The 17,104-nt window shown below is 32.7% G+C and overlaps 1 protein-coding gene across 2 annotated transcripts; it reads right to left on the reverse strand.

The window, feature by feature from the left end:
- Window positions 1–1,412: 1,412 nt before the first annotated feature.
- Window positions 1,413–16,972, reverse strand: LOC115880678 (diamine acetyltransferase 2). 2 transcript variants are annotated; one of them, XM_030897964.1, is made up of 3 exons: window positions 16,860–16,972; window positions 16,570–16,796; window positions 1,413–2,212 (listed from the first exon to the last, which is right to left on the reverse strand). In XM_030897964.1, the coding sequence occupies exons 2-3, from the start codon at window positions 16,648–16,650 to the stop codon at window positions 1,712–1,714; spliced, it is 582 nt and encodes a 193-aa protein (XP_030753824.1). In that variant the 5' UTR covers window positions 16,651–16,796; window positions 16,860–16,972; the 3' UTR covers window positions 1,413–1,711. The 2 variants fall into 2 exon arrangements, with proteins under 2 accessions (XP_030753824.1, XP_030753823.1); XM_030897963.1 differs by having other exon boundaries at window positions 16,570–16,876.
- Between the last annotated feature and the right edge of the window lie 132 nt (window positions 16,973–17,104).

Raw genomic sequence — 17,104 nt, forward strand, 5'->3', positions numbered from 1 at the left:
GTGTTAAAAACAGCAAGCAAAATCACTCACACCCAGCGGCGAGTATTATTCATGTTTCGATCGAGATATTATACAGAGAAAATTTTATGACCGAGGATTCCTCGGATGATCATCGGATTATTGGAATCCTCGAGAATCAATACTCGAGGATCAAATTCATCCGATTTTTCCCAACACTACTTTTAACAGTGAAGGGAGATTTTAAAGTCCTCAGAAGGATAAAATGAAAGAAATAAGTATATAATTGAATGCATGATAGTTTCACGATACACTTCATAGTTTCACATAATCCAATAATGACGTCATTTCTAGCATAAAAACTAAAAGGGTATATAAAGTTTACACTTTATATACCCTCCAGAACTCACAAGCCTCCATTGTCTACTGGTAGTAGAAATATTTCTAATTAAATAATAATGACCATATTTGGCCGCACAGTGGCCCCCACCTCTTTGACCGGTAAGTGTTGTATGTTATATGTCATAAAATGCACGAAGTTTATACAGGGTGGTCCGAATTGTATTAGGGAAGTTTCGACAGCATATTCTGCAAACAAAAATAAGTAAAAAAGTTCGTATGAATTTATGTTCTAAAATGCTTCGGATATACAGGTTTCATTTTTATTTCGATTTTTTTCCAAATAATTTCTGAACTAACGTGGATATTTGGATGAAAATTGGTGTCTGGGAGTTTTTGACATGAGAAATTTGATTTTGATGCCCCATATGACTCTTACTTTACTCCTACATACACATTTTTTAATTGGTTGAAGAGTAATAACTTTTCGACCATACCTGTATAAAAACTACCGAGTAAAAAATATACATTTCTGCCGTTTTTTACGCAAAAAAGTATCCTGGTAAAAATCACGACGAGTAATATATGGTTCTCGAGATATTTGGAATCGAAATAATCAATACATGCCATCATTGACAAAAATTAAACATTTTTGACTAGATGATAGTTATTAGTCAAAGGTTCAACAGAAACTGTTTCATCATAATTTATTCTAAAATAAATTATGATTAATAAAAAAATAAAAAGTCCCCCAGATTTATCATTTCATTCAAATAACTATCTAGTCAACATGTTTACTTTTTGTCAATAATGTATTGATATAATTTACATTCCAAATATCTTAAGAACCGTTAATTGTAGCGATTTTTACCAAGCGGCCTTTTATACGTAAAAAACAGCGAAAATGTGTATTTTTTCACTCACTAGTTTTATACAGGTACGGACGAAAAGCTATTACTCTTCAAACCGGTTAAAAAACCGGGTAAGTGGCCAGTCAATTTTATATTATATTTTTTGATATTTTTAAAAAACTGCTTCTCCTATGTTGCCTGAAGAAGCGACAATAAAGTCGCGAAACGTCGCAAAAACATTGTTTCCTTTCGAGTCTTCCCAAACACCCACGATTTTTTTTTCATTTATTTACACAAACTTTTTTACTTATTTCTATAGGTAGAATATGCTGTCGAAATTTTTCGAATGCAATTCGGACCATCCTGTATATTAGAAAAAAGAAAACAATCATGGAGTTTTTCAGAACAGTGGATCATCCCAAATTATAACATTCCCCTCGTTAGTTCGAATTTGGAGGCGCCACAGCATACTCAGTCCACAACAAAAGCTGGCTATAATAGACGCAATCGAAGATCTTCAAGACGGAATAGAGAATAATAACTAGTAGCGCATCCCCCTACCACTACGAGCCCTGCGCACCCAGCTCCGTCGAATTCTGCGCGCTAGACTGCTGCCGCTGCGCGTTAGACTGCGCCTCGACCGCCGCGATCAACCTATTCAAACAGTCCTGGTCCATACGGAAATGGTGCCACTTCTCGTGTATAGTCAGGTCCACGGCGCCCATGCGCTTGTAAAAGTCGCCCGCGGGGTTCCACGACAGCACGTGAAAGTCCATCTTCTTGCTGGGCGACTCGTGCGCCACCTTGGCCACGCCCAGGAACAGCTGGGTGCCGATGCCGTTCTTCCTGTAGGCGGGCTGCACGTACAGGTCCTCCAGGAAGATGGAGCGCCCGAGCCAGGTGGAGTAGGCCGTGTAGTAGAGGGCGTAGCCGATGATGTAGCCGTCGGACAGTTCGGCCACCAGGCAGGTGTAGGCGGGGTTGTCGCAGTCGAAGCCGTCCTTTTCGAAGGTTTCCGCGTTCAGGGTCATCGTGTGTTCGAGTTTCTCGAATTCGGCCAGGGCCTGGAACAGGAAAAGAATGATTGATTTCATTGAAATCTCAAATTATAGTAAGTTAGGAAGGGAGTTTATCACCTTGACCTTACAGATCTATCGTTTGTAGTAAGAGATACTGATCGTCATGGACACTGGTCTGGAATTTAACATGTAATATAGTGATGTAGACAGCTTAATGACAAATCAAATGTATTAAAAACAGATAAAAGTTGGGTTGATACATTTTTTCTGTGCGGTATTGCCGGATAGAAAAATTTCAAACCGCACAAGTAGGCGTTTACGAAAAATTTTGCATCTAGGGTTGGAACTTTATTTTTCACAATTAGTTAATCATTTTGCTACGGCTGTAATAGATTATATTATCTTCATTTCAGTAGTACACAACATGAAAGTTTTTTAAATAGTTATTTTTTCCTATACATGTAAAAACCGGCAACACTGTATGCCGGTTTTTATTTTGTCTCTCTGTCTGTCATCCGGTTATTTATATTTATCTCTGTCATATGCATTAAAATACAGACCACGCAGATGAACTGTCCAGGATGGTATAGAATAGTCTCAAATTGTTACAAAGCTCTTTTATCATTTAAATCGATGAGTCTGTGTTGTGTTACGTTCCAGGTGAAATCGACTGCGTGGTCCAAAACGATATCTATTGGAATTGTGTTTTTTTTAACTGCGAATACGGTCAATATAACAAATCCAATATTGTTGTTCTGCTAGATAAACACACAACACTCACCACAAGCTCACCACATATCTAAATATTCTTTGAAACCTTCTAACATGCCCTCTTTCAGTTAAACTATCTGTAAAATGTTTTTGCTCGAAACAAACCAGGGCAATGTCGAATTATAAATGAAATGTCATGACTAATGCAGATAGTAGTAGTTTATATATCGTATGATTGAAAAAAACGGCGTCAGAGAGGCGATAAAGATAATTTTGGCGAGGTTAATCTCTAAACGTTATATACTAAAAATTGCCATAAAACTCGTCAAAATTAACGCTAATTATATATATTTCTTTCGATTTCGATTTTGTATGTCATTTTAAATGTATGTAAATTGTATCGTCATTTTTAGGATGTCGTCTGTCGAAATCTTCTCTCACTCGTTGGTTGAAATTTTAATTCATGTATTGTTACTTGTGACATTCTTCAGTATAAATAAGCCTGGAGTTCCCTTTATCGTTTATATTAAATATTAGTTGATTTTTTTATAAACTGCAAATGATTATTTTTGTATAGTTTAAGAAAATATTCATAATAAATTTGAATAGTGCTAAAATGATATAAAAGAGTCAATATAGTTGCCATAGAACAATTAACGCAAATATTATGCCTCTACAATAATATGTGACACTAAGAAATAAAAAGAAAAGTTACATAAAATATATGAAAAAAAAATAAGTTGTTATGAAATAATGTGTAAACTAAAGATAGTGACCACCAAATATATTTGACCAGACAAATAATATGCAGAAAATGACTCAATTTTGATATGGCAAGGTCGGCAAACGTACCGTTGCTCAACTTATTTTTGATAAAAAATTATTGTCCAGATATTAGTAGGTAGATACAGCTGGTTCCAAAAAAAACGAATACGACTCTCGACACATTTTATTCGAATATTTGAGCAGTGTATATTTATGTGTCAAGTATTTTGACTTGTTAAGGTTATTGTGACATTGTATAAAACAATTTTGCTTTTGACAAAGTAGCAAATATATTTTTCAGAACGTCAGCATGACATGAGCAGAGAAATGGGGGACTGGTATCATAAAATATACTGCCCGAAATAATAAAAATATGTTTCAAATCGTACTCAGTTTTATTGGAACCAGCTGTACATAATTTAAAATTAATCAGGTATGGTTATTAAACATCCGACAAAACACCTAACGAATCTAATAAATAGAAATTAAAAGTTTATAATATTCATCTTATTTTTAATACTGAGTATCTACTGCCCTTGTTTATATTTATACCGATCTGGTCATCGAAACTGTGTGGTCTGGATTTTAACGTATAAGACAGTGATGTAGACAGCTTAATGGAAAATCAAATGTATTAAAAAGAGATAAAAGTTGGGTTCATACATTTCTTCCATGCGGTATTGCCGGATTTTGCATTAAAATTTCAAATCGCACAAGTAGGTAGGCGTTTACGAAAAATGTTGCATCTAGGTTTGGAACTTTATTTCCAAGAATTAGTTACTCATTTTACTACAGCTGTAATAGATTACATTTAGGTTAGATATATTATCTTCATTTCAGTAGTATACATGAAAGTTTTTAAAACTGTTTATTTTTTTGTATACACATTTTCCTACAAACGTATAAACCGGCAATACTGTATGCCGCTCTTTATTTTGTCTCTCTTTCTCTCAACCGGTCATTTATATTTATCTCTGTCGCGTGCATTAAAATACAGAATACAGACAACGCAAATGAAGTGACCAGACCTCATACTTTGTTTTTTAACCATTTGGTTACCACCGGATATAATAGTTATTTTTTATACAAGACGATAAAATGATGTTTTATAATAATGCAATTTTATCGTCGTGTATAAAACAATATTTTTTTCCATAGCGAGGTACGTTTTAAAAAATATTCAGAAATTATTATTTCAAGGAATTTATTACGAGTAGAAAAAATATTGTGCTGGCTTGGCGTTGGTTTCTATGTAATTTCACAAATAAATAAAGCTGTCTCTCTAGTTGTTAGTTTTGAGTCAATATTTTTTAATTATCTTTCGTGTCGATTGCTGATTCAATTGGAGCCAGAAATGGCTCAAAAAGAAATTAGTAAATTACCAACAGATATTCAGGTTGAGGCGACAAACGCCATATCCAAACTAGCTCCATATAAATCCCGAATAACTTATGAAACGGAATACAAACATTTTCAAAAATAGAAGCAATTAAAAAACGTGCGAGAAGAAATAAAGTTTTTAACCTATCCTCGCTGTTAAAGTATCATTTAATCTACCCTTGCGGTTAAAGTACTATTTTATCTACTATTTTTGATAGATATAAGATATAATTTTAACAGTTGCTATGGAAAAAAAGAATAAAGAATAATGTGGCGTTAAGCTAGAAGCAGCGTTGTCAAGAGGGACAAATAGTCCTCAAACTAAGGGATGTCCAGTCTCTTAAAAATAAGTAAAAATCAATTGTTGGCAATATCTGGTTAAGAGCCAGCTTCTAGAATAAATTTCTAAAAATACGATTGTAAACGTTTAAAAACCGAATGTATCTGGATGAAAAATAATTTATCAGTCTCATTATAAATATTCCTTTCCTAATTACTGTTCATTTCATGCTAATAATTTTTCTCGTTTAATATGCACATTTACATTAATTGTTGGCGATAAATCTTAACGGGGATCTTTGCTTCGAAATGCAAGGTTTCTTCCGATAAGATAGCGCTAATGGAAACACAAAACATAAACAACCATAAATATAAATAAACGATGTTAGTTGTTTTTTTCGTGTCTTCGAGCCTTATCAGTAAATGATTATACAGAAGAGCGCACCTTAATCTTCGTTCAACAAATACCGTCTCGTCGTCATAAATATAATGTAATTAAGCAGGTCACGAAATCATTTTTATTTCCCATTTTATCTGTGATTTATTTTGTTGTCAATATTTGATAAATTTCTGATGAAGGGTAATAACAGGACGCGATTCTATACCACTGAATGAATAGAAATCCAATCAATTAGTGGAAATAAATTTGAATTTGAATCAGAAATCAATATAATAATAACTTATGAAAATGAACGTCTCTGTTGTTATAAATAAGCATTCGTCAAAAAATGAAATACAATTTTTAAGGTGTTGTAGAATGTAGGATGAGTAAGAGGGGGGTTAATCACTGCGACCTTAAAGATCTATTGTGCTCCCCTTCCTTGAGTCATCACACAATCTATAACCTATGTCTATAACCCATCATACCTCTGTTTGTAGAGGGGACATGGTATTTCTCATCCTCCTCTGACAACAGTTCTTCCTCCGAGGGTACACACTCTTCCACGGTTGGAGTTTGGCCCTCCGTTCTCCTTCACAGTCGAGGAGCTTGCATCCGGCTGAGGAACCCGTGAGGTGGAGGCTGGAGGATCTGTCTCAATTTTCTCCACCTCTTTAACTTGGTCTCTCCTTAGACCTGATACCGCCGGAGTTGTTCCGTATCTATAATAGAGGATATGTCCCTCTTTCTCTATTGCCTCCTTGGATTTGATGTCAATTCCTATTATGAGGACCTGACCATGACCCTCCTCCCTCGAGTTGATGACTCGCCAACTCGATGTCCTTACATTGAAGTTCTGACCTTGGATAAGACTCAGCAGGTAGGTGGTGTCTTTCCACTTGCTCCTCGGCAGAAAGACCGTTATTGCCGCCCCTTTAGGGATGGTTTCTCCCTTCACTGCAACCAGTTCCGGCCCTTGCTAATTTTTAAGCTTAGGTGCGATTTCCACCAACCAATTCGCCGATTCTTGAGATACACAATCTATGAGGATCATGCCCACCCGAAAGTGTATCCCCGCAAAACGCAGCTGACCCACATTTTGTAGATCGTTGTGTTGCGATCCGATCGCCACTACTTCTTCCAGTATAGCCTCTTCTAGAGACGTTTGGTGGTCGGTGGTCAGAGCAACCTCTGGGAAATCCTTTGGTGCTACGTTCCTGGTGATACGTCCCTGCTTTCCTCCCGGTGTTGGACGGCTTTCCATCCTAGATTTTTTCTCTCCCTGCCGGAGAAGAGGTGAGAGGTTCTCGCTCCCTCTCTTGCCCTTTGATGGAGACGAATCAGGTCGTTTCCTGGTTTCTTTACTATCCCCTTTTCGGAGGAGTGTTTTCGCTTTTGCTTCCTCTGGAGCAAGTCCTTCGTGGAGCAGTCGGAGGTATCTCCGTGCTTCTGCTCCGCTAAGACCTACTCTCAGAGGATCGTCTAGCCCGCCTGGTTGACCCAGGCCGGGTCAACCTGATGCCCCAAGGTTGAGGCCAGTAATGGCTAGTCCTCTATCTAGCCACGCATTCTTTGATCTGGTCCCGCCATCGAGGTTTTAGGTTTTTGGTGAGGTTGTCTCCTCTTGGTCCTGGCGGTTAAGCCCAAACCAACAGTTTTTAAACAGTTTTTTTTATTTTTTAATGAAATAGACGAAATATATCGACAATATTAGTATATGTGCTCTTTAAAAATTTGTTACATCTTTAAAACTAATCTAAAATGTCAATATTTCATAGGTATATGATAAATGAGGTCTAAATTAGAAAACTTCGGTAAAAAATAGTATAATACAATTTGATAGACAATTAAATTGTGCATCTGATTCACACTCAAATGTACAGGGTGTTCCATTTAAATTAAACGAGTTGTTGCCGTTTAAAGCTAGTAATTATATAAAATAATTTTTTAGATACTCTGTATAAGGTAGTATAATTTTTATTATTGTAATACAAAATTTAGTAAATAGAAATACTTTAGTACAATACTTGGTTTTAAAAACTTAAATACGCCTAGAGAAATGAAGCATTAAAATTAGTCTGTATTTTGACAAAAACCTAAATATTTCAAAAACGGTAAGATTAAATTTCGGTAAACCTTAATCAAATTTAACTTTATTTTAATCGTAGAAACTAAAAATATAATAATATACAGGGTGTTTCACTTAAAAAAATACACCTTTGATATTTTTTATTTATTTGGGACACTGTGTATCTTGCAAAAATATTTTTAACTTGTAGCACTAATAGTCCTTCAACGAACCCAAAACTTACAATTTGTAAAAATCTAATCGTTTAGGTACAATACTCCGTGTCGTATGTGGTGAACAACCCTGTATATTGTAAACAACTCTTGAAAATCTTTAACATTATGAAGACGCGTAACAACCCTCAAAAAATAAGAAAAATGCAAATTAATGATTTTGAATTTTCTCAACGTTATCTAATTATCATACATAAATCACATTATAACAAAAAGTATGATCATACGAAGACTTTTCGGCGACATCGTGACATTATTATTATTGCAATAACCATAAAAGTATTTTTAGCATTAGATATATATTTAGAAGTCATTGCTTCTCGTCTAAATTATACACAAATTACAGTGCTATTTGCTTACAGATAAGATTATTTTAAAGACATTTAAAAAATATCAGAAAACTTATATCAGTAAACATTTATTCTTGTGACCTGTCTATCCCTCTCTACAGCTGTCGTGTCATTACTTCAATGTCGCCTAATTATTTTTTAAATATTTCAACTCATTATGCTTATTATAATCTATGTAATATTATAATAATTAGTTTTTATTGCGACATAGTCACGTTTTCTATTTAGAAATTTTTGAAACAGTGGCGTAGTAAGGGCGTTAAGTTGTCCTAGCATAGTAACAAGTGTTTTTTTTTTGCAAACTTTAATCAATTCAAATTTCCCGGATCCCGGTGTATATTTATCGCCGAAATCCCCATGAAATCCCGGAATCCCGAAAATCTCGAAAAATCTAAAATCCTTATAATTTATACACTTTAGTCTTTCTAAGATCATATTTTATTTTATACTAGCAGAATGTCAATATCTAAAATTTATATTTCCGTATTTGCTATACAGGGTGTCCCAGAAATAAGTGCAAGTATTTTAACTGGTAGTATAGTTCAATCCCAGAAACACGCCTATGAGGTTTTTAGGCGAAAATTTTTTTTGGAAAATTCGGAATTTTTTGAAAATCTTCTTGTAATTTTTTTTAGTTTGGTTTGTGGTTTATTAAAAAAAAAATCTTGATAATATGGCAACATAGGTAGTAGATTTAATTTACAAGAAAGAAAATCCAGAAAAGATCCAGTGGTTCTCAAAATTTTAGCAAAAAAATAATTTTTTTGGAAATTTTCAAATTAAAATAACTCCGTTATTTTGGACTTATTTGAAAAACGATAAAGGAGAAAATATGTTTCTTTTATCGAGATCTACCACCCCTTAAAATACTTGCACTTATTTCTGGGATATCCTGTATTTATTTATTTTCGCAACAAGAATTATTGTTTTTTTTACTTACTAAATATGAATGTTATTTTGTTTCTTTTCTCTATTTTAATAAAACCGATCTCTGGGTGTATACTGGGTGCGTCTCAAAAGTGGCTCACCCCTATAACTTTTTTATATTTTTAGATAAAATAAAACGAGATTTGGTACCTTAGTAATGACATAAATTAAGATTGATTGCTGTATTCAATTGTTTTTAGCCACTTCCTGTTTCACCGGAAATGACTACAACTTTTGATTTTTAAATGACACGGTCGGTATTTTTTTACTTTATTCGATATAAAATGACACTCTGTATAGAATGACATATCATATGTGAACTTTTCACATGTTGGCATATGGTTTATTTGAAATTGTAACATGCGGTTTATAACAACAATTTGATTCGAAATATCAAGTGTGTAGTGTGTGGTACCAAATTATTCGCAAAAAATGCTTTTTCCAAATATGCTAATGAGCCACCCTAGTTCCATTTGAAAAAATTAAGATATGATTAAAAATACGATTTGGATATCTTTTAACCGACCAGGACAGGACACATTAGACAATCAAATCTATTTTTCCAAGGCTCCTTGATTAAAAATTAGTGTTTTCAACACTTCCACTTCCTTCTAGATTGGCATTTAAAACATAAAATACGATTTTTTTAAAGTCAAAAAGTCAAAAGTTGACATATGATATGTCATTCTACTCTGAGTGTCATTTTCTATCGAATAAAGTAGAAACATACCGAGTGTGCCACTTAAAAATCAAAAGTTGTAGTCATTTCCGGTGAAACAGGAAGTAACCAAAAACAGTTGAATACGTCAATCAATCCTAATTTATGTCATATACCAACATACCAAATGAAGCTATTTCATCTAAAAAAATAAAAAAGTTATACGGGTGAGCCATTTTTGAGACACACCCGGTATATATAGCTGCATTTTTATTAAGTATTTTTTTAGATTAGGTTTCTCATTCTGACAGTTAATTCCGGGATCCCGGGATTATAGGTTCTTACCCTGGGATTCCGATCCCGAAAATTGGAAACGCTAAACGGTATATGTATTTATGACAAACTAATTCAAATATTGCGTCTTAATTGCTATGGTCCATATGTATGACAAAAAAACATTAAAGTAAAAATCTTTAGAGCGCCTTTATTGTTTACTGATTTCTCTTTTAAGTTAAAGAAAATGAAGATATTTTTTTCACACCGGGTAGCGTTGCTACTACTGTACTCTTCTTTAACCATAGCTAGAATAATTGAAATTAAATTGTTGTTTCCTCATCAAATTTCAGCAATTTCTAAAAGGTCTTTTGACGATTGTGCTGAATAATTAAATAAAAAGTGATTGTTTTCGCTTATTGTTCACTTCTATACATAAATTGCAAACATAATTTAAAGCTTATTTTTCATATTTTTAACTGAGTCAAAAGATTATAGTAGGTATTCTATATGCATTTTATTACATTATGGTGCAGTTATTATATATTACCATATGTGACTAAAATGAAAATGTATAAAAAAATATCGTAGAATAATATTCCTTCAATATGCTTGGATGTATGTCGTTTCCAGTGGCGTGCCTTGATGTTTTGGCAGAGACAAATTAACAAAAAAACATTTTACTTTTCAGTAAGAGAAACTATTTCGAAGATCTAAGCCCCAGATAAAAAAAACATGACTAGCCCTGTATATTAAATAAAATTCGCATAATATACTATATCTTTTGAAAAAAAAGAAGCTAATAAATCCTTACTTTACTTAACTTTAGTTTTGACTGTACCTAAAATGTACTAGAAGCTAAATCATTTATAGACAGCTTATGTATAAATATTAATCATTACCTAAAATATTACCCGGCAAGACAAGATAAAGAAAGTTTTTTATGTATGTTATATAAATCCACATAATCTATGCCTACCACGTGTCTACTTCAATGCATTAATATTAATAATAAAGTACCTAATAAAGAGATTTTTTTTTAAATTAAAAATTTAATAGTATAGTCCAGTAAATGAACGTTGAAAACACGGCTTAATTCGTAGACCGAGACTTTTCAGGCGGATTGTGTACCTTTTGGAGAGTACTTTTGGGGAAAAAAATGATAACACCGTGCTCGGTTAGGCATCGGCTTTGGTCGAAAAAAAATGATCCCAAACGGCCAAAAAATTAGGTAATTACCTACAAAAATGGTCTCTATAATTTTCTGCGTAGAATTAGTAGTTTTCCAGATATTCCGCCTCGAAGATCCCTCAATTTTCTCTCAAGTCTTCGGAATTGTCTCTCTGCGCTCCGAAGATAGAGCGTATCATTGATATAGGAGAAATTGTTTAATAACTCGGTTAAAATTTAACATTTTTTGATGATTCAAGTTCGTTTAAAGGGTAGAAGCAACAGCTATCAAATTTTGAGACTTGTATAAATTTTGTCATATTTTATGATAACAAAAAAAACGGGCAAAACCATTTCTTGGTCCAAAAATTTTCAGATTTTTACAAACTTTCTTCATTCATATTTTCACTAATAATAACTTTCTCAAGATTTTGTTTAATAGTTGTTCTTAGAGTCTCTTTAAGCAACTCGGAATGTTTGAAGTATTTGTTTAATCACATTTTAATGAAAAACAACTATTCGTGAGTGGCTTTTTCCGCTTTTTGGGGATTTCCGGAAAGTGTCGTAAACAAAAGAAAATTGCATAATTACGTATAATAGTCCAATTGGTTTCTTTCTACGAACAACTATACGAAAAAAGTGTCGGGATTATTTTTTAGCCCAAGTCAAGAACCCAATTTTCTATTCAGAGGCGTATTAAAACTTGAAACCGCCCAAAGCCCTGGGATATTTTGGCGCCCCTATTTTTACTCCATCTATTTTTTTCATTATTCAAATGACCCAAATATGAAAAAGTAAAAGTGCAAAATATTTTATTCTCAAACAACAAAAAATATTTTATTTCTCAACGACAAGAAGGGATCAAGTTTAGATATCGTACCATTGCTGCCAAAAGTCACTAACTTACTTTTTATTACTTCCGAGAAAAACGCGTTTAAAGATGAATTGCATTGCATAAAGATGTTATAGTTAGTAACTATTCGGTATTAAAATAAAACATAAATAGCCAGAAATCGTAGATAATGACTTTTCAATCGATTCTCCGCTCCAAAATATAGTTAGTGATTGAATTTGGTTGTTCGGAAAAATGTTAGTTAGTGACTTTTGGCAGCAATAGGACGATATTATCTATTCTAGATAAACATAAATATATAAAAAAAATAAACGTTTAAAATGTAAATAACATCCTTTTTCTTACCCTAATAATATAAATACTAAGCTATGTAATTAGTATTAAAAAACAAAATAACCTTATGAAAATTATTTTTTCTGGATTTATTTTCTGCAAAAACTTGTATTATTTCTGTTGCGTCCAAATTTTTAAGTAAATCTGATTTTATGAACATTAAGACTAAGTCACTAAGTTTAGAATGACCTAACTTGGATCTCAAATAATTCTTAACCCTCTTAAGAGGCCAAAATGATCTCTCTCCTGAACAATTGGTTACTGCCTTGGATATAAACAGCCTTAATGTTATTTCTAAGTAGATTTTCTTTCTTAAGTAATTTTAGTAAATTTCTTGGGTCCAGCGGAAGATTCGGAATATATTTAACTTGGAGAATTTCGTTTTCAATAGCTATATCCAGATCATTTTTATAGGTATTGGTCAATTTCAAGCAACCTTGCTTAAGATCTTCATCACTTAAGCAGGCTAGATTGGTAAGAAAAACAAACTCTTTCTCTACTTTTTGGTACGCATCTCTCATTTTTATGAGTTCATTTATTAATTTATCTATTAAGGGAAAAATACAGTTATTCGAAATTTCCTTTTTCCGTCTGTAAAATCTGTGTCACTTTTTGCTTCGTCAAAAGGTACTTTTCTTTTACGTGTCCTGGATATATCATACTGGAAAATATAATTTTGGCATAAACTAGCAGCTTCAGGTAGAACAGATTCAAACTGATCTCGTATATTAGTTAAATACCCTTGTAAAGATTCATATAATCCAAGCACTGATTGTAAATCAATGTCAACTGCTTGAAGAGCTTTGCTTGTTTGATTAAATCTTTCCAATATTTTATGCCAAAAACAAGTCATTATTGCAACTTCGAATAGCATTAATTTATCTCTTAAATTTTTTGCTTCCGATCTTGTCGAAGATTTTTGAAGTTTATCCTCAGCTATTGATGATAGCAAAACCTCAGATATTTCATGGTATGACGTGTATAAAGCTTTACTATTAGCTTTACTATATGCTCGTGCACTCCAGCGGGTGACTGATAATCTTTTAATAAAAAACTTGGACTGAAGCAAAGATCATCTTTGTGTTGATACCGAAAAAAAATTGTATAATTCCTGTTCCACGCCAAAAAATGATGTCGAAGTTACACAAAAGTCAACTGCGGATGTACCTACTAGATTCAGCGAATGGGCTGCACATGGAACGTACGTCGCCAATGGATTGCTTTCTTTAATTTTTGCTTGTAATCCTGTATAACAGCCAGACATGTTAGCAGCATTGTCGTAACTGTGTCCTCTATAATCCATTACATCAATTTGTAATTCTTTTCATTTTCCTATAATGATATTTTAATAATAATAAATTTAGCCGTTTAATAAAAAGCCGTTTTTTTCTATCTTCGATTGAAACTGCTTCTTAGTTTCATTTCATATCTATTTCGGGAATCGGTTAATGAGGTGCACTTTGTCTTTTGACTGGGAAATGTGGCGCCCTTTCAGATTTGGCGCTACAAGCCTGGGCTTGGTCGGCTTATACTATAATCCGCCTCTGCTTCCATTTGATCAAGAAAATCATCTACATGCCATATTTCGGTCAATATAGGCGAAAACCCGTTCTTTGGCCCTTTAGAGCCGTTTTTAAGTGTCTTCCCGGGATATTACGAAAATAAGTGTTAGGGACTTTTTTGCAGATAACCTAAGCTTCATTGTTTATTCCAAGAAAAAAATTGTTATTTCTCCATAAAAACTTTTAAAAATAATAGGTATAGGTATACCGGGTGCGTCTCAAAAGTGGCTTACCCCTATAACTTTTTTGTTTTTTCAGATAAAAAAAACGAGATTTGGTATGTTAGTATATGACATAAATTAGGATTGATTGACGGATTCAATTCTTTTCGGTCACTTCCTGTTTCACCGGAAGGAACCTCGGTATTTTTTTACTTTATTTGATAGAAAATGAATAGAAATGATACTCTGACTCGAATGACATATCACATGTCAACTTTTGACATATTCGCTCAAAAACAAATTGTATTTTAAATTTCAATCTAGAGTGCCATGGCTGTGTTAAAAACACTAATTTTTAATCAAGGAACCTGGGAAAAATAGATTTGATCGTCTAATGTCTTGTCCTGGCCGGTTAAAGATGCCCAAATCGTATTTTTAATCATATCTCAGTTTTTTCAAATGGAACGAGGGTGGCTCATTAGCATATTTGGTAAAAGCGTAATTTGATACCACAGACTTGGTATTTCGAGTCAAATTGTCGTTATGAACCGCAGGTTGCAATTTCAAATAAACCATATGCGAAAATGTCAAAAGTTGACATATGATATGGCATTCTATTCAGAATGTCATTTTCTATCGAATAAATTAAAAAAATACCGAGGGTGCAATTTAAAAATCAAAAATTGTACTCATTCAATTGAATATGTCAATCAATCCTAATTTATGCCATATACTAACATACCAAATCTCGTTGATGTATCTGAAAAAATAAAAAAAATTATAGTGGTGTGTCACTTTTGAGACGCACCCGGTATAACACACTTATTAAAAATGACTGACAATTTTATACCCCACAAAGAAGACGTTTTTAAAGAACCTGCATATTCAAAAATAATTTTAAATTGCGTAGCAATGTTCCGTAAAACTATTACATTTAACTTTTTTCTTAATTCTCAAAACAAAAAAATTGTTGCTTGCACTCTTGTTGGCTCACCCTGTAAGTACAATGAAGATTTAGTCCACATTTTAATGGACATGTATTTATTATACGCATATTATCACGTAAAATTCCAGTGGTAGGTATTGAAATATTATAATAGGCAATAATTTTATTTGAGTTTCTTATAAGCAAGTTATTGTTCTAATATAAATAGTAGGTATTATAGTCAAAACGCTTTATGACAAAATATACTGTAATTTCCTTGGTATTTCTCACGCTTTAATAAAAATTGTTTATCTCTATCGTAAAAAGCATGCCTACTTTAAGCACGCTAGATCATAAAATTTTTGATCATATTGTACAAAATAAGTCAATGTACTGTAATCTATATTTTCCTGATTTTTTTTTAAAGAACATTCACTTTTTTTAATTAAGATAACAAAATGAAATATAGGAAATTGATAATTTAGTACATAATATTTCATTACATATTTATACCGGGTGCGTCTCAAAAGTGGCTCACCCTTATTTGTTAAAAAAAAACGAGATTTGGTATATTAGTATATAACATAATTTAGGATTGATTGGCGTATTCAATTGTTTTTGGTCACTTCCTGTTTCACCGGAAATTACTACAACTTTTGATTTTTAAATGGCACCCTCGGTATATTTTTACTTTATTCGATAGAAAATGAACACTCTGAATAGAATAACATATCATATGTCAACTATTGATATTTTCGCTTGAAAAAAATTGTATTTTAATGTTAACATTATATAATTTTGAATCAAGGAGCCTTGGAAAAATAGATTTGATCGTCTAATGTTTTTCGTGTCTTGTCCTGGTCGGTTAAAACATGCCCAAATCGTATTTTCAATCATATCTCAATTTTTTAAACGGACCAAGGGTGGCTCATTAGCATTTTTAGAAAAAGCATTTTTGAGTCAAATTGCCGTTATGAACCGCATGTTACAATTTCAAATAAACCATATGCGAAAATGTCAAAAGATGGCATTTATGTCATTTAAAAATTAAAAGTTGTAGTAATTTCCGGTAAAACAGGACGTTTTTCAAACATATATAATCAAAAATACTAAATATATTATATTTATATGTACCTATTATTGTACTAAAGTGTAGTGTAAGTACTTAGTTTTTTTTTCTGCAAAAGTTATGTACCTACTTGAGCGAATTCAAATATTTTAGTCATATCTCTCTTATATTGCATAATATTAATATTGGATCGTGTTTGTTATCAAGAACTCATATATGTATTTGTTCTAACATAACATTCAAAACATCATAACAAATTCAAAAATAATAGCAATCCAAATAACAGATAAAATCAAAATTGCGTACCTTGACTAATTTAAACACTTGGCTCATATCTTCCCTCTTCGCTTTTCTTATTGTCACGTTAATCTCACGGAGCTTCAACATATTGTTTTTAGTCAGCCGCACAACACACCAGATCAACTACTTTTAAAAAATTGATAAGATTGACTGCCGCACACAGGCATTAATTTCAAATTTTCGAAGGGAGTTTTAATCAGCAATCACGTGAACCCGCATTCGCATCCCATTGGCTACAAAGATAAGAAAAATTTCAGCTTGATGTTTCAGTATTTTTATAACTCAATAAAGTCAACCTTCAGATTAGAATAGGCGCAAGGCCATTTGGTGAATGTTTTGTTTGAATAGTTAAAAGTTATTTATTTATTAATATTAAATTTCATATAACAATAACCTTCCGGTAGTTCCTTTATTTTTTTGGTGTTGGTGCTACTGTTACAAAAAATATAGAAAATATTAGCAATATTAGTTAAATATGCTAAATTATATATTTTAACTGTATTGTTTCTAAATATTAGAAGTGTATCTCGATAAATTTAAA

This window comes from Sitophilus oryzae, unplaced genomic scaffold (genome assembly GCF_002938485.1).
Source record: "Sitophilus oryzae breed Bouriz unplaced genomic scaffold, Soryzae_2.0 scaffold_1640_pilon_pilon, whole genome shotgun sequence".
Lineage (NCBI taxonomy): Eukaryota > Metazoa > Arthropoda > Insecta > Coleoptera > Curculionidae > Sitophilus > Sitophilus oryzae.

What these genes read in the sequence shown, in the direction of transcription:
- LOC115880678 (XM_030897964.1), bottom strand. Translation starts at nt 16,650, where the DNA reads ATGTTGAAGCTCCGTGAGATTAACGTGACAATAAGAAAAGCGAAGAGG. An exon ending in AAGTGTTTAAATTAGTCAAG is followed by an intron (nt 2,213 to 16,569) that starts GTACGCAATTTT and finishes TTCCTGTTCCAG; the next exon opens with GCCCTGGCCGAATTCGAGAA.